General features: G+C 36.0%; 1 protein-coding gene across 4 annotated transcripts in view; it reads left to right on the top strand.

Annotated features, from left to right (window-relative positions):
- The window catches only part of PARN (poly(A)-specific ribonuclease), a 60,360-nt gene that overhangs the window by 18,830 nt on the left and 16,540 nt on the right, over positions 1 to 24,990 (top strand). For all 4 annotated transcript variants that reach the window (XM_056335485.1, XM_056335486.1, XM_056335490.1 and 1 more), the window contains exons 19-21: positions 6,002 to 6,057; positions 10,264 to 10,350; positions 17,864 to 17,938. In XM_056335485.1, the coding sequence (XP_056191460.1) occupies positions 6,002 to 6,057; positions 10,264 to 10,350; positions 17,864 to 17,938 (218 nt within the window). The remainder of the gene's footprint in view (positions 1 to 6,001; positions 6,058 to 10,263; positions 10,351 to 17,863; positions 17,939 to 24,990) is intronic.

The following is a 24,990-nucleotide window of genomic DNA, read 5'->3' as shown; positions in this document are numbered from 1 at the left end:
CCTGGAACAAATTGAAGTAAGACTTGAGATATCTAGAAGTCTTTATGCACAGATTTGATTCCTTGTGTTTTTAGTCTGTAGATTTTACCTTATGAAAGCTTCTAAAGATAGTATAACCTGTCACATAAAGGGAAAGGAGTTGAAATTAAAAAGCTGTTAGAGCCTTAGTCTGTCTGTTTGTTTGCTTGTTTAAATTCAGGAGAAACCCATCCTTTCAAACCCTATCATATAGGGGTCGGCAAAAATAATTACTTTAGCTTCAGATGGCCCACACTAATGGGGGAATAATTGTGACTGATGGCTTTTAGCTTTCATCAGTCTGGAAACCAAATTAACGTATCGAGAGCAGTTAGGTGATTCTCCTGACACTGAGATGTGTGAGGCAGTGCCTCCATATATTCTAGCAGACATTATAAATTATATGTACATTCCTTAGGTTGAACATGGACCCACAGTGACAGCTTGATTTGCATGTGAAGATGATGATAGATCAGCATCATTTCATTTTAAGATAGGACTTGCCACAGGATTATTTTCAGTAATACCAGCACACACACTCGCCAACTAGTAGATGCAAATTGAGGGGGTTATTTTTTCAATCATTAACCAAAATGCTTTCAGTTCTTTCTAGAGATGCATGTCTGCAACAAGTACAAACTGAAACTTAAACTGTCACAATAATACTTTAAATTTAAGCTTTTCAAGTTAATTAAGTTGTGTACTTCAAATGTGGCTTTCCTCTAACAGTGACATTTCAGAGTTTTGAGAGGAAGCCTGCTGTGTCTGTTCTGGATTCAGAGTTAACACTGCCTAACTGTAATGAAAGGGAAAGTTAACAAAAAAACTGCAGGGAGATCAATATAGCAAGAACTGAAAATTACTGTTTACAAGAAAAAAGAAAACTTATCCATTCTGTCATTATTCAGACCTTGTAGCTTCTTGTTTCAGAAAAGCTATCTATTATTTTTAAGTCATGGAAACTTGGAAGACGTGCTATGTCTTACTTTCACATAATCTTAGAAGCTTTGCCATATTCTAACATCTGCCACCTCGCCTCAGAGCTTGGAGATGAGACTCCTGATAGTGAGCAGGCCAAGGCTTGTATTTTTAAAGCTAATTTTTTTAAACTATAATGCAAAATAACAAACCAGAATAAGACAGATGTAAGAATAATTACTTTTTAAAAAAGAAAAAAGATTTAAGTATATCTCATAAGTCAGAGCTGTTGGATCTTTAAATGAAAAAGTCTTTTGCTCAGTTCAATATGTCCTTGCAGAGCAGGCCTCCATCTCCAGCACCTGGTCTGTGTAGCACCTTCAAGTAGCATCCAGGGCTTGTGCAATTTACTTAGTTATCTTAAGGTCCCTAGTAAGTATGTTGCTTCTGGGGCTTTTTTGCAGGTATGCTCTGGGCTGCCAGCTAGCTTCCTGCTACACCTAGTTTTCTCTAGTTTGTGGTCTAGAAGCTTTCCCTAGCTGAGCATCCTCTCTTCCTCCTGGGGAGAAAAAAACCTATCTTCCTCCTTCCTCCAGAAGTTCTACCTGATCCTGTGGGCAGCAGTCAGAACAAGGAAACCTTTTCCTTTGTGCTGTAGTCATGTTCTTCAAGCAAAACACAAACTACAACATGCAAACAGTAAGCTAAACAAATGAAAGTTATACTATCTGTCACAAAACTTTTTCCTGAAAGAAGCTGAACAGAAGTAGTTTTTTATAAGGGAGTTAGTTAGAAGCAGTGTTCTCAGTTTGAGCTATTATCAAGATAGTCTTGAAAATTTCTTTAAAGCAGAACACTTTATGATTCTTTGGGTTGCTCCTAAAGTCTTAATTTCCAGATTTCTGAATACTAGGTGTTAATATTTAAATACAGTTTAGAGATTAAACTTTTACATGATTGGTGTGACTGATGGGATTTTGAAATGTTTTCTGTTTGAATAGACTTGTCACTAATGTGAATAGTGGAAGTAAATTTAAAACTGAAAAATCAAGCTTTGATTTTTAGGAACTTAGCCTTCAAAGGAAAGTAATGCTTTTTTCAGTAGTTACTTTGACCTCTCTTTGTCAGTAAAGTTACAGAACTTCCTGGATTGCCATTAAAGAGCAGTGGCCCACATATAGCTTAATGTTCATATAGGTTAATGATGAGCACAGGTAGAATCTTTAGCTTCAACTTCTTGTAAGAGTGGAACCGATTAAAACCAGACTTTGCCTTAGGGTCGTTCAGCTCTTTAGGCATAAGGCAGTAAGTTATATGGTAATTCAACAAGCCAAGATTTCCAGAGATGCATTTCTGTAATCTTTATGCTTTCTTGTATATTTGTATGTAGTGTCTTTGAAAAATCACGTTCATGTGAACAATCTGCTCTGAGTAATCCCTGATGAACACTTACAAGTTGAGGTGATGGGACTTTTTATATTGTAATATCTAAACTCTTATGTGTATAATTCGGATACTATATTCTGTTATATATTTCGGAGTTGATTAGAAATTTTTTGACCTATTTTGTTTAGAGCAACATCTCTTCTTCCATACCTCCCTGCCCCCACCCATAAGCCCCTCCTAAAGTTTTAATGACAACTTTATTTCAGAACTCTTTGGGTTGTTTGAATATTGGGGTTGTTTTTTCTCTTGATGTAGCTGGAGGCAGGGGGTGAGAGCGGTCTAGAAAAATGAAAACGCCATGTTTTGTTGAGCTGAAGAGCATGATGGTCTGTAGAAATATGAATTATCTTAGAAATGGTGGGGTTTTTGTACAAAGGGATATCAGAAACCAAAATCTGTGCAGATAGCTTGGCTTTGTGCTGTAATTGTGGAAAATGTCTCACCACGGAGCTAGGTTCTCTGGCATGTATTGCAAATCATTTAATTTCTCCCTCTGCTTTTCTATATTAATCTAATTTTCTTTGCAAAATTATTGCAAAAGAACATCAGCATGCTTTTCTGCAGTTTGACTTTTCGGTCATAGTGTAGGAGTGAACACTTGCTGTCCTTGTGCTTTCAGCCACATGTGGCTGTACTGGTTACTGAGCTGGATTGGTAAACTGATCTGGGTTTTAAAAGATGCCTTTTCTTTTTTTTTCAGCTGCATCAGTTTCTCTATACAGTTTATCACACAACTGTGAAAAGTTTTGTCTTAGCTCAAAGCAGAGGTTGAATGTTGACTGCTTGAGACCACTTAAGCTTTGCTGTGAAGTGGCATGATTGTAGCCTTGCCCTCTCCTTATGTTGCTTGACTTGCTACAGAAACAATTGTCTTCCAAGTGGCTGTCTCCAGATACCTCAGAGTTCCTAGGATATTGTTGTATATTGAGAAATAGATGTCTATCCTCTGACCATGTGTTCTGGCTGTAGCCTTTAAGCAGTGTAGGAAATATTTATTTTATTTTATTTTTAGCTTGGTCAGTATAGCTTTTACATTACTGTGAATTAATGTAGTAAAAAGTAATGCCATAGCTACAACTTCGCGAATCTAGCTAATTTAATATAAAGTAGGGTTTATGTTGTACAGAACAACCTTATTAGTTTAAATTTTCTGCAGATAGATGAGGAATCTTACAACCATAATTATGGATACTTAATTAGAGATTATGCTGCAACTCAGTGTTCATAATCCATATGATATAAGTTAGTGCTACAAGATGGCAGTTAGTGCTGTAATGTACCTTAAGTGCACTTAATATGAAAGTCAGTATTTATACTATGTCTTCAGGGAGTGTGAGTGTGTGTGCTGTTTAGAGTTGTAGTTCTTTGACCAAACAAATAAATACAGGATTTGTCTGGGAGGATAAAAAACCTGATCTTAATTATCTCAGGTATATAATTTTTTTGGCGTAAGTCTGTCCTTGTTGGCCACTGTATTGCTTTCCTCAACATGATAAAACCTGGGGGAGGGCAGCTTAACTAGACTAGTATTCTCCCCAGAAGTCTTTGTTGTATTTTTAGTAAACCTTGTCTTTATTTTTATGAAATTTGCTACCTAGGAAATGAGTAAAGTAGCTGGTTACGAGAGTTCTGTGAAGGCTTTTTGTTCAGGTAGCTCAACTTAAACCACATCTGCCTCTTTTTTTTTTTTTTTTTTTTTTCCTTGAAAACTTTTGCTATCCTGTATGGATGATAGACAACCTTCATCCAGTGAAGACTAAACTGCTTTTACTGACTAGCTGAAATACTGTATATTTAGGTTGTGCACTGGAGTCTGAAGAAAGCTGTGGGTCTTACTAACAGTGACATTGACATTATTTCAGATGAAGATATGAGCGCAAATCATGGGTAATAAATGGAACTGAACATCTTTCGACAGTCTGAAGTCCAGCTTACATTCAGAGCATAGATCCCAGACCTGCAAGTTCTTTTCTGCCCAGATAGGTGCTCTGTGATGGTGATAGGATCCTGCCTGATGTCTTCCAGCAGAGATGGAATATAGTCACTTCCTTTCTATTGCTCCTTAGAAGATCTATCACACACTCCCCCTTTGTATTCCCTCTCCCTTTAATCTCATGGAAGATAACCTTGTGGCCTGATCACTGTGTCTCCTGTCATTTTCTGGGTGGATGGCTTTTTTGTTTATTTGTTTTTTTGCTCAGCAGCACTGCATGTCCTGTCAGTATTACCCCAGATCTTTAGAGGTCAGAGTAAGGATGTTTTCTCTGTTCCCTTGTGGAAGCTGTGTTCTGAAGCTAGCTTTGTTCTCAAGATGTCACTCCTGTCCTGTTTAGACAGATAGTTATAGTGAAGCCAAGGCTATAGGAGTATGGCACCTAAGACTAAATGTAGGAAGAAGCTGTGGCTCCTTTGTAAAATAACTTCATTACTCAGTGTTATGTTGAAATTGTTAAAGTTTCTAAAGTTAACTGATGCTGAAGCGTCTTAATTTTTATTGATAAAATCCCTTTTAGGTTCTGTAGTGCTCAGGGGGACACAGTGCACATTCTACTATATCTTCCCTGAGACTCAGGAAGAGAAATCAGGTGGGACAGTGTTCATCATAACTGGTGCAGTTCTCCAAAGACCCTCTGGTTCACTTATGAGCCTTACAGTTCATTTGCTCCACAGTGTTTTGGGTTTGGTCATGTTTTTTCTTTCTCCTGAGTATTTATAGTAAAAACAAGTTGCCAACTGCATTCCACGAGACTTTTCAGTGATACAAGTAACCATCAGGTCATAATATTCAAACTCGTAAAATCTAATAGTGAGCGTGCTGTGATACAAAGAATCTCTAGGGAATTACAGATCAGTCTTCACTCTTTATATTAGTTATTACTTAGTTGAATACTGTAACCATAACCTGATAAGCCTTTTGTAAGCTTTTTGAAGATATGATAGGAAAGCTACTTACTTTAGCCCTCCAGTGAACACTATACGTAGCAAATGTTTTGTAACAGCAACATGGCATCTGTATCTATGACAGGATTTTAGGCTGCTTCTCTTATTTTGGAAGGAAATAGTTTTCAGAGCTGAATATGCGCTTTTATTGGAAGAATTTATAAATATTTTGAGAAACTCTTCAGTTACACGTGACAGAGCAAAAGACTTGTCCTGGTTATCTCCATAAAGTGTCATGATGGCTTTTGCAGTTGTAGGGTTTTAAGATCCATTCTATCTACAGCATGATGCAATGCTCAGAAGATGGGAAAATGTATGTTTATTTAGAATGACAGCTTTTGCACTATCCACTGTGTAACTGGCTCTTACTGCACAGAGCTGCTACTTTCTGAACGTTCATTTCTCCATTTGTTTTAATTGTAACAGTTTGGGGCTTCTTTCTTCTTGTTTTGTTGAATAAGTAAAATTATTAGCATGGTGCCAAGTAACTTGCTGAATCTGGATTGTTAGAGAAGGAATTGGACTTAATTAGAGGTCTATTTGTTTTAATACAGCTTAAGATATGGTTGGGATGACTTCTGCTTCTTCAGAAGCAACATTAAAAAACTGTAAAAAGGAGAGCTTAATAAAAGGTCTTTAGGCAGAAATTTGCTAATGGTGCTTTTCCATTTTGCTTCAGGCTATTTCTTATGAGAGTAATGGACATACCATATCTCAATTTGGAAGGACCAGACTGTAAGTAGCTTATTTCTTACTACTTATTTTTTACTTACTACTGACAAATTTCCTGGAGGAGGAAGTGTAAAGATTAATTCTCACATATCAAAAACATGGGACATCAGCTGTGTTCAGGTTATTAGCCACTTACCAAATGGTTTAAACATACCCCCTCTTTTTTTTTCTTTTTTTTTTTTTTAAATGAAGTAGTAAAACCCTAGGTTCTTCAACTTTGACCAGAAAATCTGCATTGCAAAGGAGATTGTCCAGAACAGATATTAAACTCTTGTAACTAAATGTAACAGACTTTGAAGTTAACAGCTTTATGGTTATTTTGGGTCACTACTTTTATGTGCCATGCAACATATAAAGTGGAGTATTAACACTTTCCCCCTCTCCCATCACCCCAGCAGCAAATACAGGATGCAAACTAGTGAATAGCAAATGGTTGTGAAATTTTTCTGGCCACTTTCCTTCACAATTTGTGGGCAGCAGTACCTTCACTTCAATCAAAACATCAGAATTCTTTTGTCACATGAGGTTATGACTACATAAACGGAAAAATAATACTTGGAATATTTTTACACTTCAGGTTATTTCAGGTTACAAACCTGGGGCTGTAATAAGTTAGTAATACATATAAATGAAAATAGATTTTACTAATATAAAGGTCCTTAGTGTTATGGGATGTTACACTCCGAGGGAGAAAACTTCAGCTAAGTGTTACCATTGATGTCTTGACTTAGGAAAATGTGAAGCCCTGGAGGTCAGTCTAGTCCTTGACTAGATGAAAGCTTGATGTTTTACTGTGAAGTTAGATACACAACCATCTTAAAAGTGATACCCATCTGGAAGCAATACTGCTGTGAAGACATTTTCCACTCCATGCATCAGAAAGCTCAGACTGGAGGAGTGACCCTGTATTAGATAATAGTAACAGAATACAGTTCCATAATGATGAAAGTAACTACTGGAGTGGAAAATATATGCTGTAAGGGCATATGTTTAATTTTTAAATGCAGTTAGATGACCAGATCACTGTGCTCTGTCTCTCTGTGGATTTGTTGGAATGGTCATCTAATTATGTTGCATGCTTCTTTCACTAACCGTTTGATATTGAGTGGAGAAATAGATAAATACTCTAGGTCATTGAGAGAATGCCAAAGCTACTAAGCTGTAAGGATGCTACTTCCACTTGCTAGCCAACTTGCAGGATTGTTTTGATTGTTTGCCAAGAAGGGATGCCAAAAAAGTCTGCCTGTTAGAGTCTCTCTCTCTTATCTGAAAGCCACTCCTGTAGAACAGAAGGTGCAGATGTTACTGCAGAATCTGAACCAGGGAGACTTTCTAAGCCTCAAAACAGAAAGTACGTCTAGGGTGGTGTGTTGGGCTGGCTGCTTTAGAACCTTCTATTGCTGTTTTGAGATTTAAATGCTACTGTAGGTTGAGGAAGCTATTTGATTGGTTGTCTGTAGGGGCGTTTTCACAGAGCAGTAAAGCCATGCAAAGAATAAGGCCACACCTCTGTGATAGATATACTCAAAGACTGTATAAAAAAAAAACACCAAAGGTGAGGCATAGCTAACTAGGTGACTGTCCTAAGTTTTGTTGTGTTTGTCAGTTTTTGTCATGTAGTGTTACAGCTAGTTTTGCAATGTTTCCAGGAATAACAGAGTTTGGTAACACATGCTAGGTCAAAAAGTATTGAATATGTGAAAGTGACTTTCATCATCTTCTTCTGTTACTGTGTATTAAAAACTCCTTTCAAAAGAATGAAGTTGCTGCACAAATTGACTGCAAAGCAGAATATGAATAAAGTATTTCTCACCTGAGTAAGTGGAAGGTATAGAGGTTTAACAGAGGATTCAAAGTGAATTTAAGAATAAACTGATGCTGGAGGGTTAGGTGTAGTTTCTTCTTTGTAATCAATAGAAAAAGGCTGTTATAACATCTGAAACTGGAGTTGTTACAATTCTCTGCTACTGAACTGCTAATAAACCTTTGAATTGGTAGCTGTTCAATAGGCTCTACAGCAATGAGTTGATCTTCATTGGCTTGTTAAGACAGTTTCTGGGGGTTTGGTGTTTGGCTTGTATAGTGGCCAAAAAACTGAATTCTGGTGCTTAAAAAATGTTGTGTCCTTTTTGGTTTTTGATGTAGCAGATTTAAGGAACAAGACTTCACTTGTGCTTATGAAAGGATTGCTTTCTTTTAACTACTTGTGTCTCCATCCAACCTGATGCTCATGCAAACCAGAGAGTTTGTGATAAAACTCATGCTAACCATGCTTGTTCTGAGCAAAACAGATTAAAGCACTTAGAAGAAAACAGCAAGTGGCCGGAGGCTGGGCAGTTATAACATCTTCAGTAAATACTGTTTCAGCTGGAAGAGGCATACCTCCTTCCTGTGTACCTCTCTGCAACATCAATTTTATTTCAGCTGGTACAATCAGATGAAATAAGTACCTTTTTCTAAGCTGCATGGTTTCTGCTCACCAACCAGTTGGATACCATGTTACAACTTACGTGGTTACACATGTACCATGTTACAACATTTACAACAGGTTCATGTTTTGGCCTCCCACTTTTTTGCAGCTGGAGAACTAGGTTCTTTATACTATGTGGAGCAAGACAAGTAGTTACTCAAAACAAAACTTATGAAACTTATTTTCCCCTGACTTCATTAAGCATTCAGTATTTCAGTTATGAGATGCTGTGTTGTAACTGTGTTATTTTTGCTGTTGGTACCTGCATAATGGTGCTTTCATTAAGTGGTGGTTTTTTTTTTTTAGCATTTTAATAGTATTATTGAATTCATGCTGCAACCTCTTCCTTAGAAGACATATGCATTTGGAAATCTGTTCTAATTTCATTACATGTTTTGGTTAGCAGTTTGATTTTGAGTAACTATTGTGTTCTGTTGAGTTTATGCAAGTTGTTAAATTATTTGGGAATAAAAATTCTGTTAAACCTTTGGGCAGGGGTGGCAAGGCTTAAAACCAAAGAACATAATCTGTTCTATCTGTTCAGGGAAACACATGTAGATGTGGTGCTTAAAGGCATGGTTTAGTGGTAGACTCGGCAGTCCTGGGTTAACGGTTGGATTTAATGATTTCAAAGATCTTTTCCAGCCTTAATGATTCTGTGATTCTATGATTCTCAAGTTCATGCAAAAATGAAGCCTTACTTGTGGAGTAGAATTACACCTAGAAACATAGATGCTTCTACTATAAAGCACGTACCAGGCTGAGGACACTACTACTTAATCAATCTAATGACTAAATTATAGTAATTGCTGATGCTTAGCTATATTTATGAAAGTAACAATGCATAAGGCTTTCATCATAAAATAGAGCGAACTTGCATCCTTAACTACATGTAGCAAAAACATCTAGTAGGTTTGCCCTTGTGGAGTGGGGTCAAGTACACATGAAAGTTGAATATAGCAATAATAATTGGTTAATGGTCCAGTTTTGGACACATTTGCTCTGTGAATGAGATCAACCTTGGAAAAAACCTCCTAGTTTAATGCTGAAAGCGAAGGAGATCAGAAACTAGAGAAGTTTGTATCACTAAAGAATTCAGGAGGGTAATTCATGAAGATGAAAGTCAGTCTCTCCCTCACCACCCCCTGACCCCCCCATCTATCTATACCCAATATATATACACTATATATATCTCTACCTAAAGAAGATACTTCTGCACTACTTCTTTAGATGTTGGCCTTTTTATGCTTTTTTTTTCTTGATGTAGTTTTTAATATTTAAGAAAAAGTCTGTCAGTGTGTGTGTTCTAGCTTGTACCTAATGTTATACGAAAACTGAATTGAACCTTGATAGAAAAGTGGCAACATTGAATTATTGCTGAGAACTTTTTAAAGCTAGAGCTGGAGCATGAAGAGGCTGTTGTTTTGTTCTTCTGTCCTTGAACCTGGTGCAAAGGATGGGAAGGACTGGATTTGTGGGCATTTCCCACTGCATGTAATGCTGTTTCAATTTTTTACACGGATGAAGTGGTAGGATTTAGTATATTTATTTAATGCATAATTGCAGGCACGTTTTCATTGGTGCCTGACATAGTTACATAGATCTTGGCCAGTTTTCTTATTTAAATAAAGAAAGAAAAACTAAAAAAAGCTACATGACCATATTAGATAACTTTTTTAGGATGTTCTAAAGATACTAGTAGTGACTCTTATATTAGCAAAACCTTTTTTGTTTCACAGTGCAGCCAAAACGAGATCATGTTCTTCATGTTACTTTTCCCAAAGAGTGGAAGACTAGTGACCTTTACCAGCTTTTCAGTGCCTTTGGTGAGTAATTTAGTCTATCCTTTCTTCTACATTCCTCCCCCTGCCTCACCTTTGTCATTAGCAAGTACCTCTGGTTTTGTTTGTTATTTTTAATCTGTGGATGCAGACTTACTCAAGTATAGGTGACTATTAATTTGCCTTTTGTAATTCTTGAATAGTATCCTGTGGAATTTCTTTTTAATGGTGGTTGAAAGGGTTTGCTGTGATTAACTGCTCTTTAGAAATGTTTTTATGTGCTGCTTGTTCAATATTGTGGACCTTTGATGCTTTTATTTACAGCCTTTTCTGGGAGGAGGTAAGAGTTTATTGTATAGGTGGGTAAAGAGAATAGACATTGGTGTGAAAGGCAGACCAAGGTTTTAGGGGTAAGGTTCATCCCGCTTAAAGCCAGATGCTAACTTATGTAAGTCTAGGCAAGCAAGCAAGCTTGAAAATAGCCAATCTGTTTTCAAGATTGTGAACACCATCCAAGTCAGAAGAAACAACAAAAAAGCTATCTTATAAATTGGGAACTAGTAGACCTGTTGTTCCTCTACTATTTGTATGTAACGTAAGGACATGGAGATACTAATTAATTGACAGTGATCTCCTAATACCTATCTCTTGCAGCAGAAAACAGTGGTTATGCTTTGCGTCCCAAAATCAGAACAAGAATAGTCTTTCGTACAGCCCTGTGTTGAATGCTGTTTCCAAGATTTTTATTGCAGATTGGTTTCTAGTTTATTACTGCTATGTAAGGTAGTGCTTTGAAAGAGGTCTTTCGGGCTTGTAAAGAATTTTGCAGTAAGGCTTTTTACCTCCTACCCCCCCCGCTTTTTTTTTTTCTCCGAAGAGGTAACTTCTTTTCATTTCTTAAAACATCTAATGTAAAATAATAATTACTCTTATATTAATAACTTTTTGCATGATTTCCAGAAATATTTTCTTGGAATACTTATGTTACTGAAATATTTATTTCTTATTAAATATTAGGTATTAATAAATATCTATGCATCTTGTCTTCCTCAAATTCTGTAATAAGGATTTTATCAGGAAATAGCTCCCTCTTTTTCCTTTTGTTTTTTTTTTTTTTTAAAGCTATTTACCAAAGTGTTTATTTGGGGGGGGATCACTTTGTCATTTGAAAAAAATTGCCACCCATCTAAGCTATATGGATTTCCTGTATTGCCAAAGGGGGCAGGGACAGCAGCTTTGAGGTCCTTTTTGAGGTCCTTTTTGGCACTTAGGACCTGTGCCTTTGGGCTCTACCAGATCTCCAGCACCAGCCATTCACGAGTAGTGGGAAAAAACTGGCACTTGGGGGTGCCATAGAAGTGGCCTTTATGCTGGTCCTGCCTGGTGGGCTGGTGTGGAGAGGAGGGTGCGGACCCAGTTGGGAGGATCCAGCAGGTTTTGAAAGCGATGCAGGTAGGGGAGCAGCTGAAAGGGGGAGGAAGATGAGGGTCTGCCTTTTATTTCTGGTATTAAGCAATTTTAGAAAATTGTATTTATTTTTTTTTTTTATTGAATGGATTATAATGCTTTATAGTACATTAGTCTTGGCAGCTCTAAGCAGAGCATGTATGACTAGATTGGTAAGTTCCCTGTTCCTAAAAATTTTCTGCTTGGCACTGTAGTTTCCTCTTTTTCCTGCCCTCCCATTTTACTTAAAAGTCCCAGTACCAATTTTATCCATTAGAGTATAACCACTGTAAAAACTGTGGGTATTTTTATGTGTGTTTTTAAGCAGATAAGTGACTAGGTGGCTCTCTTATGAAATAACCCTTTCCCTTTTGGAGACAAGTAAATGAAGAGGTGTCTGTTTAGCTAGGACTTGATCAGTGTACTGGAGTTGTATCAAAGTAATGTACCACACTTAACAACTTAAGTTAGAGTTGTAGGGTGGCAAATGGATTCAGGGCAAACTTGAACATAACCTCCATTGAAATGATTGCTGTGGTATCCATAAGGACGTTTAATAACTAGTAAAAGGATGGAAGCATGCTCGGTATTGTCGCTCCTGTGCTTGCTGTGGATCACCACGCTAGTTTATAGAATGGTACTGTTCTCCTCTTCACGTAGAATTATGACTTGGTAGTCTGTGCAGGGTCTCTGGACCTATGTAAAATTCTCTCAGTTCCTTCTGACACTTTGATCTGTACTGCAGCATGATGCTGGTGTAATGCTGGATGGGATTTAATATTCCCCATTGGGAAATATAGAATGTGAGCATGTAGAAAGTTAATGAGATCATTCCAGAGTTGCTGTCACAGGGGTAAGAAACAACACGGTTTGGACATTGTTTCTATAGGCTTTTAAAGACTCAGCCATGTCATTTTTCTCATTTTATGAAACGCAAGCAGAGATCACTACCACCAGGGGTCACGCTTACACAGCTCAAAAATAGTATAAAATTTTGAAATTCCCATTTCTCTCACTTCTCCAGATTTCAGAGCTGAATGTTTTCATATGTGGATTTACAAACCCCTCATATTTGGGTAGTACTTAATCTATATTTTGTTTTAGGTCTTAGTGCCATGGTATCTCAAAACAAGCTGCAGGTTATTCCTTCCAGCTTCCAGGAGTACCCATGCTTTTTCAGTTGTAGCTGGACAGAGAGTGTGGTGCAATGTTGAGGTTAAGTGATTTGCCAAAAGCCAGAAAAACCAAGGCACTAACAGACATGAATTATCCCAGTTTATTATACAAGTTAAACAAAAATGTTTTAAAATAAAGCTTTTACCTGGATTAAAAATCAATAGATCACTTGTTAAATTGAATAGCAACATTAATTGGACTTTATAGAAAACTTATTTTGATTCTGGTTTAGCTTAGTATGAATTGAAGCAGAGTTGTAATCTTCCATGAAGCTTCTAATGAAAGCAGTGAAACAGCTGAAGGGGCTGCAGTGTCAGACTTGGAACTGTTTTACATTTGCTACTCTAGAAGGGGTGTTCATAATTCTGAAGTCTTTCAGTGCTGCATGCATACCAAGCAGACACCTGTTCGTGCAAGATGTTTTTATAGTCTCATGGGTGAATGTAGTTTCACTGTACAAGAACTTGCAGTACTCTGCAGTCTTTTAGAACACTTACTTTCTTTAAATTCTTACATTTGTGGCTTTGTTCTGGTCATGCTGATGTGAAATATGAAGGTATTAAAATAGTATTTGCTAGAATACAGTTTTTGTGTATAATCTTCATTTCTACTGAAATGAATGTCTCTGGGCATTAAAAAAAAAGTAATATCAAACTATTATAAAAAATACTAGTTAAAAATTTTCCAAGTGAGTGGAGTCAAAACTGTGTGTTGTATTTTGTGAGAATGTGAGTTGTCTTTAAGAGGGAGGTGAATGCTGGTGTAGTTCACGGAATCAGAGGTGATCTTGAAGATGCATAAATTACTTTAAAAATGCAATCGGTCCTTTGTGTATTTAAATCTTGTTCTAGTAGTCCAAGCTACTATATAGATGAGTTTTCAGTGACTCTTAAACACATTTTTGAGACTCACTCACAAGTTCCATATACTATGACTGTTCCTGTTAACCCCTGTGCTACAAACTCACTGCTTAAATTTTCCTTCAAGAATTAAAAAAAAAAAAAAGTGGAGCTAGATAAATGTCCCTTTCAAAGGTGACAGTCTAGTTTAAGGAAAACTTCTAGCACACTATATATATTAAATATTTTTCTAAGCTCATGTTCATATAGACACGTAACTTTGAGTGTTGTTTTTTTTTGGTTTGTGGTGTTTTTTGGTTGTTTCTTTTGTTTCTGTGGGAGTTTTAAACTTTTAATCCTATTTTTTCTCTGTGCGTTTCTGGCCTTTCCTCCTTCTTCTCATGCCAATGTTTCCTTCAGCTGTTCTTGCTTTCTTTGTACTCTGTCTTCCTGCCAGAAAGGTGGAAGCTCTGTTAACCCTTCTCAATTACTCACCGGGAGAATATTGTTTGTGTTTAATAGCTGCTTCAACTGTTTCTATTGTCTGATGCAGCTGGTGTCCAGAAGCTGTTAGCAATCCTATCATGGTGTCAATGGGGTAATTTTTTTTAATTGTAAAAAAATGGAATATATTAATAAAATTTTTTGTTAAATGAAGGTCCATGGAGTCCTAATATCTATGCTGTCTAATTGCCCCTAACAGTAGTGTAGGAAATGTGTAAGAACAGAATGGAAGTAAAGCAACTTTCCTGCCTTCTAGCAATCTATAACATAGGGACTCGTGAGCTAGAGGTCACACTTGTGTCTTTTAGTTGGAGACTTTGACAGCTTTCTGTAAGTCAATCTAAAATCATTCTTTATCCCATATGTATAGTCTTGTCATCCACAGCACTTGGTGGCAGTTCCCTAATTGCAGTTAAGCATTATGTGAAAAATTATTTTGGTTTTAAAACATCTGTATATTTTATTACATGTCCCTTAGTTGTTTTATAGTAAAATAGTGAATCCCCTCTGCACTTCTTTCATATAATTTCTGTTCTCATGTGTTCCCTGTAGACTTGTATAGGTGTCTTCCTTAGAATTTTCTATTGAAGGCTGAGTCCTAGTATACTTAGTCTCTTACACGGAAGCTTTTCTATAGTTTTGGTCATTGTGGTATAAAAACTGAAGGAAAATCTGTTTGAATGACCTAATCCATCAGTATTATTTTGTCCTGTGGAATTCAGTGTTGTTGGCATATTTGTGTTTATATAGAGAGAATTTCCAAATTTAATTGTAGAAAAGAGCAAGTTACTTTGCACCTTCATCTCAGAAGCAACAGATCAGATTTTCATCTATTCTTATTTGGGTGAAGATGTTTTATTTCACTTGATGATTTTTCACATTACCCTTTATTTGCAAGGGACGTTTTTTGACATTGCACGTGGTAGCAAATAGACAGGCTCATACAGGCTAACAATGGTGTTCTTCAAAGTATTGAAGACATTTGATCTATTTTGGAAGTGTAGAGAGAGAAGTGTTCTATTTTATTTCTCTAGTGCTGGTACTCTTACATTGCTGTATATGGCTTATTTGGGTAAGCCTTCAAGTAAGCTGGCGTGCAGCTGTGTTGATTGCTAAATATTGTACTTCAAGTGCAGATGCATATGATTTTCACATCTTTGTTGCACTTTCACCTTACTTCTGAAATGCACAATATTTACTGAGTGCTTAACAATACTGCTGAATGATCTAATTGATTTACCTTGTCTCTCATTTCTTAATAATAATGAAATGTGACAGTCTGAAAAAAGTGTATTTTAAGTGCGGAGAATTGCGCAAAAGCATTTGTTGTACTTCTCTTCAGATTGCAGCTCAGAGTGCACTACTTAATATTTGACTAGTTCTTGAAATTGTGTATTTAAAATATATAAATCTGAGTAGAAAAGCAGCATATGTTGGCAGGTATTGAAACCCTTGATTATCTAAAATACCAAAGTCATTTAGAGTGCAGCAGCCTTTCTGCAGCAATGAATAAGCAGCTGATACTGAAACGATGTGCCATCAGTGGGTTGGATTTTTATTTATTTATTTGTAATTGGTACTTAGTGACAATCTGGGCACTAAAGGCCGCCTGAGTAGTAGGTGAACTCCTTCAGGAGATTTTATCCCATCTCTGATCCTCTAATATTTTACTCTTAAGGGCACAATTGCAAGATTTTCAGGAGAAATTTTCTTTCTGATCTTTCTTTTGGTCTATTCAGGGTAGATAGGAAAATAATTAACTATGTATGTAGGAAAGGGACAGAAGGGACAAAATCTGGGCATCCCTTCCATGTTGAACAATTACAGAAGAGTGTGGTCTTGGGTGTCTCAATAATTACTTAGAAAAATTTGTAATTAGTAATGCCGAAAAGGAGCACTTGATACACAAAGAAATTCAGAACAATAACTTGTCAATGCACTCAGAACAATATTAAATTGTGCAGTTACTTCTAATATTTAAAGGAGGCTCAGTGTTGGGGCCCTACATAATGCACTACTACAATTTTGAGTTGCAATCATAAATCATCTTGGGCTTTTCCCGTGTTGTGAAATGTTGTGTCCTGCCAAAAGCATGTTCTCCCTACAGTAATGGCCCTTACCTGTAGTCAGCAAAAATCTATGTTCTTCGAAGATTGAATTATTAGAAATTAATTTATTTTTGCTACAGGGTGTTTAAAGAAATTCTAACTTTTGACTTCCCAGTGTAGGCTTTTCTTAATAGCAACCTTAGGCCCTTAGTATAGGGAAATGTCAATAACCATACTGAATTAATTATGGTTTTGATGATCAAAATAATTATAACTTAACATCCTAAATAGCTACTCAAATGTATAGCATGCAAACTAAATCTAACTAGGCTTTTATTATTTATAATTAGAAAATCTGTTTATTATGTGACTGGATTGCAGAAGAGACTGCTATAATCCTGCAACCTGTAGGCTAAATTGCATTTAAATAGATTAAAGATCTCAAAATAATGTATTTTAAGCATTTTGCATCATTGTTTTTAACCTTGTAATGTCTGAAGGTTAAATGGTGGTGTAATGATGTATATAAGTTGATTTCCTAGTCTACCTGAAAAAAATTGCACCAGTTTTCAATATCTGAATTGTACTAACAGTAGAGCACTTAGGTGATAACAGGAGTTGTAAATGGATTTCAGACTACAATAAGACCTTGTGTCTGGAATGGAATCCTTTCCTCCACTTTTGCTTGATTATGAGCTCTTTTAGCGCTGTGTGACGTTTTAAGCCATTCACATAGAAAATGTACTAACTGCTTAATGCATGGAGGAACTTGGTTCTAGTCACTGTTCCATTGTAACAGCTTCGAAATGAGGTCCATGATTTTGTGCATTTGTTCTTATATTTACTCAAGTTTTCATTGCACATCCAGGAAATATTTTATAGTGGGTTGCAAACAAACCAGTCTGAAGATTTAGAGTGTTGCAGTAACTGGAGTTCGTCACTTGTGTGATCAGTGGTTGTCCCCAGCTCACCTGCTATTGGAATTTCTTATCTTGGGTGTTTGTAGTAGTAAAGGAACAGTGAGTAGTAACTGGAGCTTGTCCATGCTGTGTCTTTAGGAAATACTGCAGTTCTGAAGGATGGATAGATTTTAGAACACAACTTTTTAGTACAGAGCTGAAATTTCCCAGAAAAAATTGCTTGAATTTTTGTTGTAGAATTATATAGAACGGCTGAAGGGAGGACTAAAAAAGCCCTAAGATTACTTGAATTGTTACAAGATTTATATTTAATTTTAAAAAAAAGCTATGAAGAAGCAGAAGAATACCCTCGGAGTGAAAAAGGTATTAGATGCGTCTCTTTCTTTTTGGTCCTTACTTTATTCGCTCTAAGAATATACAGGATGCATATGCAGCCCTAACAGTCACTGCTTTCTGCACAGTTCCAGGCTCATGTACAACTGCGTGCCTTTACAGTGGACAAAAGCCTTCTCAGGTGAAATTCCTCTTAGTTGACTACTTTCTTTTATGTCATGGCACATCAGATAAAATCTGTGACTGAGCCTAAGATAAAAATAGTCATAATCATTTCTTTTGCTTTTTCTAGGTAACATTCAGGTTTCATGGATTGATGATACGTCTGCATTTGTATCATTGAGCCAGCCAGAACAAGTACAAATAGGTAAGTCTTTCTGAATTTACTTCAAGTAAATTTACAAGTAAATTAAATTGAATTTACTTCATGTAAGTTCAGGTATTGTGACTTGATGTCATCTGGCTCCTGCAAAACGCTCTGAGCCAACAGGATCTGTGATTCTAACGGCAAAACTACTGACTTGGTTGAGATGCTGTAGGAGTAGCTAAACTTTTATGGTATCAGCATGTGGGCTGCAGCAAAGACAGTAAGCCTGAGCTGCACTTGGCTGAGGGTTTTGTGTTTCATTCCATGATCCTTTAACTACCTGAACTTGCTAGTTTCTCAGTTGATGCAGTATTTATTTATTGAGGTTATTTACTGTTACTTTGCACAAAGCAGAGCTATCAAAGACTTTTATGATCTTTGCCTTCAAATATCCTTTGAACTACTATAAGTTTCCTTTGGTTTACATTTGTGAGTAACAAATACAGTGGTAAGGCTTTTGGTGGGTTGTAGAACACATGCAAAATAATAGTCTCCTAACAGTCTGGACTCCTACTATGTCTACAGTTTGTGTATTAATAATGTGTGATCTCTCTAGGCCTTAATTTTTATTTTAATTTTTATTCGAACTTTTGAGTTTAGCTTTGAAAAATGTTCATAGGCGTAAGTTCTACAGGATGTATACTTGCTTAACTTCTTTCTTGAAAGTTCATTGGTGTTGGATTTTTTTAATATATTGCTTCTGGGTTTGTATTTTAGGAGAGATGTTAATTTAAGAAAAAAAATTGTGCTTGATTACATAGTCTTAGTGAACCACATTCCTAATTCAGATAATTAGGACAGATAGCAATGTTTTACTATTTACAATTGTGCAAGGTATTCTAGAAAAAACCATTTCCAATGTAAGAAGCTGACTGAAAGTGTAGAGCAAAACATTACCTAGATATCATAAGAAAAATATAGAATAAGTAACGCTCTTGAGAAATCATCAAGAATTAAGTGAAAGACAAAGGAAGAGTCCAACATATTTCTGAATGTACTGAAAATATTCCTTCTAGTAATGAGGAAAAACAATCTTTTTGGGGTGTGGGGTTTTAGGGTTTTTTTTGTTTGGGTTTGTTTTTTGGTGCTAGTTTTTGTTGTTAATGTTGTTTTGAGTTTGGGGGGGTTGAGTTTCTTCGCTTTATTGTTTGGGTGTTGGTTGTTTTTATGATTTTCAGTTGATTGTAGTTGGATTGACAAGCTCTTACGGGTTTCTGTAGTTCTTTTGGGCTTGTATTTGAGGACTTACCCTTAAACTTACTTCAGGCAACAATGACTGGAAGTGGAGCATTATCCACGATTATCTGGGATACGTTATGTAGAGTCATCCCTATTTACTGAAATGCTTGTATTTGATATGCTGTGGAGCTGGTATAAATGGCAGTATTGATAGCATTTTTGATTAAATGGCTGAAATTTTGTTGCACTTAAGAGCAATCCTGCCAGAATTCCCACAATTAAATTCTAAAAGGAAAAAAACAAATCGGAAAACCCCATTGAGTTCACCATCGTCTATCTTACAAAGCTCAAATAAAGAAGCTTTCAGGTTCTGGATACATAATCTGTGCATCTCTCTTACTAACATCCTGTGTGTGTTTATCATACTTCCTCATACATACATATATCTGCAGAGGGTTTTGAGTGCTTACCAGCATTTGTTTCTTCATCTATGTACAGATATAAGGACCATATTACTTCTCACTAGAAGTTCCAGATGAAGAGTTATGTCAAAATAGATGTGGCTCTATTTTAGCTGGCTCTGTAACTCAGGAAAGCATTGCTAGCACTTCTTGCATGTGTTGTCTTAGTTTCTTGCCTCTGAAGCATTCGTGATTTGTAAACTGTATGTATTATAGTTAGTGGTGATACCAGCACACCATCAAAGGTTTGAGGAAAATCCTGTTCCTGCAGCAGCGAGTACATTACAAGACTGGAGGGAATAAGCCTTAAACTATCTTAAGTTTTAGATAGATATCTTAACTCTGAGCTGTGCAATCACAAATAATCCATTTGTGAAGTAGCAACTTGCCGGGAGTGTCTGAAGCTCTTTATTTGTGACTGCATTAATCTTATTCAGAGTTTGTTTTCCATGTGTGAGAGAAAAATTGAACAAAGGGTTGGAATTGTTCCACCTTTTTGTGTTTCCAAGAGGACTTTCTTTGTGGTGAAATACAACAAAGTTGTGTTTCCTGCTTTCTAGTTCAGATGCCGTAATGTACAGAACATGTAGGGTCATTGTAAGCGTATATATCTCTGCCTTTTTTCCATCCTCTTTTCAAGCTGATTACTTGTTTCTCTGAGTGGGACTTACAAGACTATTTGTTTTCACTAAAAAATGTGTATTTTAAGCCATTTCATAAGCTGAAAATCTTCCTATGTGCTGCTACAGTAACTTCCCCACTGCTATCACCTCAGTTACTTACCGGTTGTCTGAATGCTTGGCATACACATTCACCACCACTATTCTTTTACTATTATTTTTATTGTTTGGTACAGCAACTACATATTGTTAAAAGAACTGAATGGCTGCAGAATATTTAAACTGAATCTTTCTGGCAGTGCTCTGTGTGTATATGGCTTTTTATGCTTTAACAAACAAGGAGGCTTGTTCTGTGGCCTACGTGCTAGAAAACAAGTTATTTGTTTGAAAGCCCAGGTGATTATAGTCTTTCATAGATTTTTATGAAATTAGATTAGTAAAATCTCATATACTTGAAAGCAGTCAGCCAACCAAGCTGATAAACTATAGCAAACTCAGTTAGCAAAAAGCTGTGCAATTTTTATTGTAAAATTGCTTAAACCTCTTAGGTGTTTTTTCCCCTGTAATAAATGTATCATAAAATCAATTCTTTTATTCTGTTTCCTGATCTTAAATTCTTTAATGAACTGCTTTGGCCATAAAAGTTACTATTTGAACTTGTGATTTAGTGATCCGTGTTTAAGTGAAGAACCTAGGAAAAACTAATGATGTGGACTGGTTTTTAACCTGTTTATATAAATATGTCTGCATCTTCTGGACTATATAAAAAACCTTGGAGAACTGTCAAACAGTATGATACAATGCAAGATGTTGCTGCAGACATGTTTACGCTTACCTCTTAAAGATGTTTCTGGCTTTCAGCTGGTATTAATATGTGTAGTTAACAAAGCACACATGCAACAAAAACATTTATGGAAAATAAATGGACTGAGGACATCAAGGGTGTGTGGAAGTTTCCCTGTACTGATAAGGTGGTCAGATTTGCATTATATATGAGTCTAAGCACTGTAAAAACATCCAGACTTATTTTGCATCCCTTTTAATAAGGGAACTGTGTAGGAAAAGCTATGAAAAATTGGATCAGTTTTGTAATAATCTGCATGGAGTTGTAACTGATTCTAGGTCTACCAATTTCTTTTCTAAAGTCAGTTCAGATCGGGGAGGTGTCTTTATTTTTCAGTTGTAGCAGTGATTCAGCTACTGAGTATTTGACTAAAGTAATGTAAAGTTACAGAATTGAACAGCAAATCATTTAAAGACTGATTTGTAGTCATGCCCTGATGTACATAGGATAACCAGCTTCTGAATCTTGCTTGTTTCTTAAAAACTTTTCTCCAAAGCTTTTTCATTTTCTTCAGCTTTGTAGGTGTTAAAAAGGAATTTGAAACATGTGATTTGTCCATATTACTAGTTTTGTGTAACTGTATCTAACCATTGTATTGAAATTGTGATAAACTTGTGTCCTAAATACGGAGTTTTTCTGTGCTATTTGAAATCTCTGAAAAGCTTTGCTTTACTTAAAGATTAATTTATACCAGATTAAAAAAAAAAAACAACCAAAATAACAAAACACAATGGGGATTTTTTTTCTTTAAAATGTCTTTCACATTTCAGCTAATTAATTGTAATTCATTTTCATGCTCATGCTTAACCTCTACATCAAGCAAGTGACAGATATCTTAAAATGTGACACTTTGTATAAGCTTTCTATACTGTTTCTGTGGCTTTTAACTCTGGTGGCTTCAGGTATTCTAAATGGAATAAAAATTTGTTCATCTACACCCTGGGAATATGTTGGATTTCTCATGTTAATATGTATAGAAATCCATTTTGAATATGTAGGTAATAATAAAATGTATCTATTCATCCCCAAGTGCTCTTTAAAATAATGTTCCTGAGTTATGTAATATCATGGATGATAACCATTAAGACCTAGTCAAAAAGTGATTGATAAAACATTGGTCCATATGTTTTTCTGTTTAAAAAGTATAAATCTGATTAACTGAATTGAACTAACAATTAGCTCTTCAAATTTCCCATGGTAGTCAGTAGTGTGTATGTGACGAGGAAGAATGCATGTTACAACTTCATAATTGTTAAAGTGTTACCGTGAAGGGCCTATGAATCTTTGCATAGGATAAAAAGACTTGTTCCCTTTGCTATTTATTTCCCTCTGAAAAAATAAGTAGGGGAAAGGGCGGTATTTTTATAGGCAATTTTGGAGCTGCTCCTAGGTTTCAAACTGAACATAGCATGCTTAAACCACATAAAACAAAAACCTTGGGGAAAAAAGAAGCAAATCCCTTAACCTTCTTATTTTGTTGCTTATAACAATGTCCAAGATTCTTCACTTTATTTGGTTATTCATGTGACTTGCATATTGGCAGACTCTAATTTAGTATGAGTAAAAAAGGCTTATTTTTGATAAAGTCATATTGCTCTTTACAGTTAGAACGTAAACTGTGGCTTGAAGTGGAAGCTGCACTAAGGCAAATGTTAGTTATCCATTTCTTAACCACCATGGAGTTAGGTGCCTGCCATGTCTATAAGTGCAAGTTTTACCTGCGTTAGTGGGGGAAGATTGCTCCTGAGTTCTAGTAGGCTGTTCTGTATGTCAGTTATCACTGTTGAACTGCTATGTTGTCATGTTAAAGGTAATGAGTTTGTAAAAATGGTGGTTTAGATGGCTCTAAGTTGTCACTTCTTTGCAATATACTCTACTGTAAACTGATTTCCAAGTTACAAGCACCTGAAAACAATAATGGACGTTTTCTGTTGAGGTTTGCTGTTCAAGGTAGGTAATTAATAAGAATTTGTTAAATGGTTGATATTCCTTCAGCTGGACATCTGGGAGACAGAGCTTACTGTAGCCAAATTGTATTTCACGTGGTCTCAGCATTGCTGTCAAACATGGAGCACATGCTTTTAAGTCTGTAGCAAAGGTGAAGCAGTGTGTGCTCTGACAGTTGTTAAGTACAAGAATTTTCAGAACCAACTTTTGTTGTACAGCTTCTGACTCATGACTTTCAGCTTCCTAGATAAGCTTGCTTTTGGATGTTGTTCAGCTTTGTATATTTATAAAGTTGGCTTTTCATCTGGAAAGGTTTGAAATAAATACTATTTCAATGCTTGTTGACTTACATGGGTCTAGACTTCACACAAATAGTCTGGAAATGCTGGGGAAGATGGGAGAGCCTTCAGCTTGTCTTAACTTTAAATCCAGTATTTTATTTAAGAAATTGATGCAACCTGAAATATTTCAGAATTTAAACCATTTTGGTATCTCAGCTAGTCTTGTGAGTCCTGAACTAATGCTTAGTGTCAATGATAAGTTCTTGTTATTCGTGGTTTCCTTGAATTTTGTTTCCAGCCAACTTTCAGTGACTCTTTAGGTCACCGGTTTAAAAAGAATCTAGATACACTCTTAAAGGGAGGTTTCTTTAGCTATCCTTGTTCTTGTGAAGTCTTCATAGGCCATCTAAAATGTACTTATAAAAAATGCTGTTATTTGAGGGTGGGTTGATTTCTAAAACATGGGAAAGTCTTATAAATATGTTAAATTTTTCCAATGCTTGAAAGTAAAATTTGGTTTCTGTTCTGAGACATTTTACATAGTTATAGGTTAGTGAAAATAGTGGGCAAGCTTATCAGTGATACTTCAAAAATATACCTGATTTGTTTTCCGTTAACAACTAATGCTTGCTCTTGATTCTCTTCGCCTAAGGCTTAGGTGCAGTTTAATAACATCTATGTTCCAATTGTGAGCAATTTCTACAATATTTTAAGACCAGTGGTTCAAATTAAGAGTAATTTTAACCTGAGAATCTTCCTGAGAATGTTTTTCTTGCCGTTTTAAAATACAATAAGTACACCTAACCTGAAATTTTGAATACATGTGAAAAGCAACTGCTTGTCATAAATAGCAAGTTTTGAAATAATGTTAAGTTGTTCCACGTGTTAGTACCCTGATACATGAGCTCATACAGATTTACAGCATGCAAGATATCTTCTTCCTCTAGGCATTGAGAAGACCAATGTATTTAGACAGCAGGGGAGCAATGGACTAAAGTGCAGCAGCTGAAATTGTGATGGCCTTTCAATGATTCTTCTTTAAATCATTAATCTTCTGAACTTGCGCATTTCTCACAGGGCTGGATTTTATGGTTTATTAGTGTTTTATAAGGTTTACTATAGAACCTTCTACTTAGCATGAATGCTTGCCACCACAATTAAAAAATATACACATATATTTTGAGATTGTGTGCTTATTAGTCTTTTCTCACTGAATTTGGGGAAATAGCAGGTAGTATCCACTGTATTAACTCAGATTCTTTGAAAAAAGATGTATTTCATAAAACTGTGTTCTCACCAATAAGATAATGTGAAATTCATGTCAGATACACGCTCTGGGCAGCAAACTTCCTTAATGTAGGCCAAGGAAGCTGGAGTCATGCTGCAGTATGTCAGATCTCAGCCATTATTGTTGTTTTACTTTTTATTCAAATTATGTGCAGTCTCAAACATTTTCTCTAACTTTTTGTGATTTTCCCTCTCCTCCTCCCATCAAACTTTGGTTTTTTGAGATCCATAAGGTTTTGATGTTTTAGGGAAGCTTGGCTTAAATTTTGCATTAGTGTCTGCCTACGATGCTAAATTTGCAGTGTTGAATCTTATGTGATGCATATGTGTATACATACACTAATATATATATATAGAGAGAGAGAGTAGGCTACAAAAATATTGCTATTTCTCCTCTTAATTTTTGAGTGGCTTGCATTCTTGTGCTGCATCA

The sequence above is a fragment of the Falco biarmicus genome, chromosome 4 (assembly GCF_023638135.1).
Source record: "Falco biarmicus isolate bFalBia1 chromosome 4, bFalBia1.pri, whole genome shotgun sequence".
Taxonomy (NCBI): Eukaryota; Metazoa; Chordata; class Aves; order Falconiformes; family Falconidae; genus Falco; species Falco biarmicus.
The sequence above is the reverse complement of the archived record's forward strand: the minus strand, read 5'-3'. Positions and strand labels throughout refer to the sequence as shown.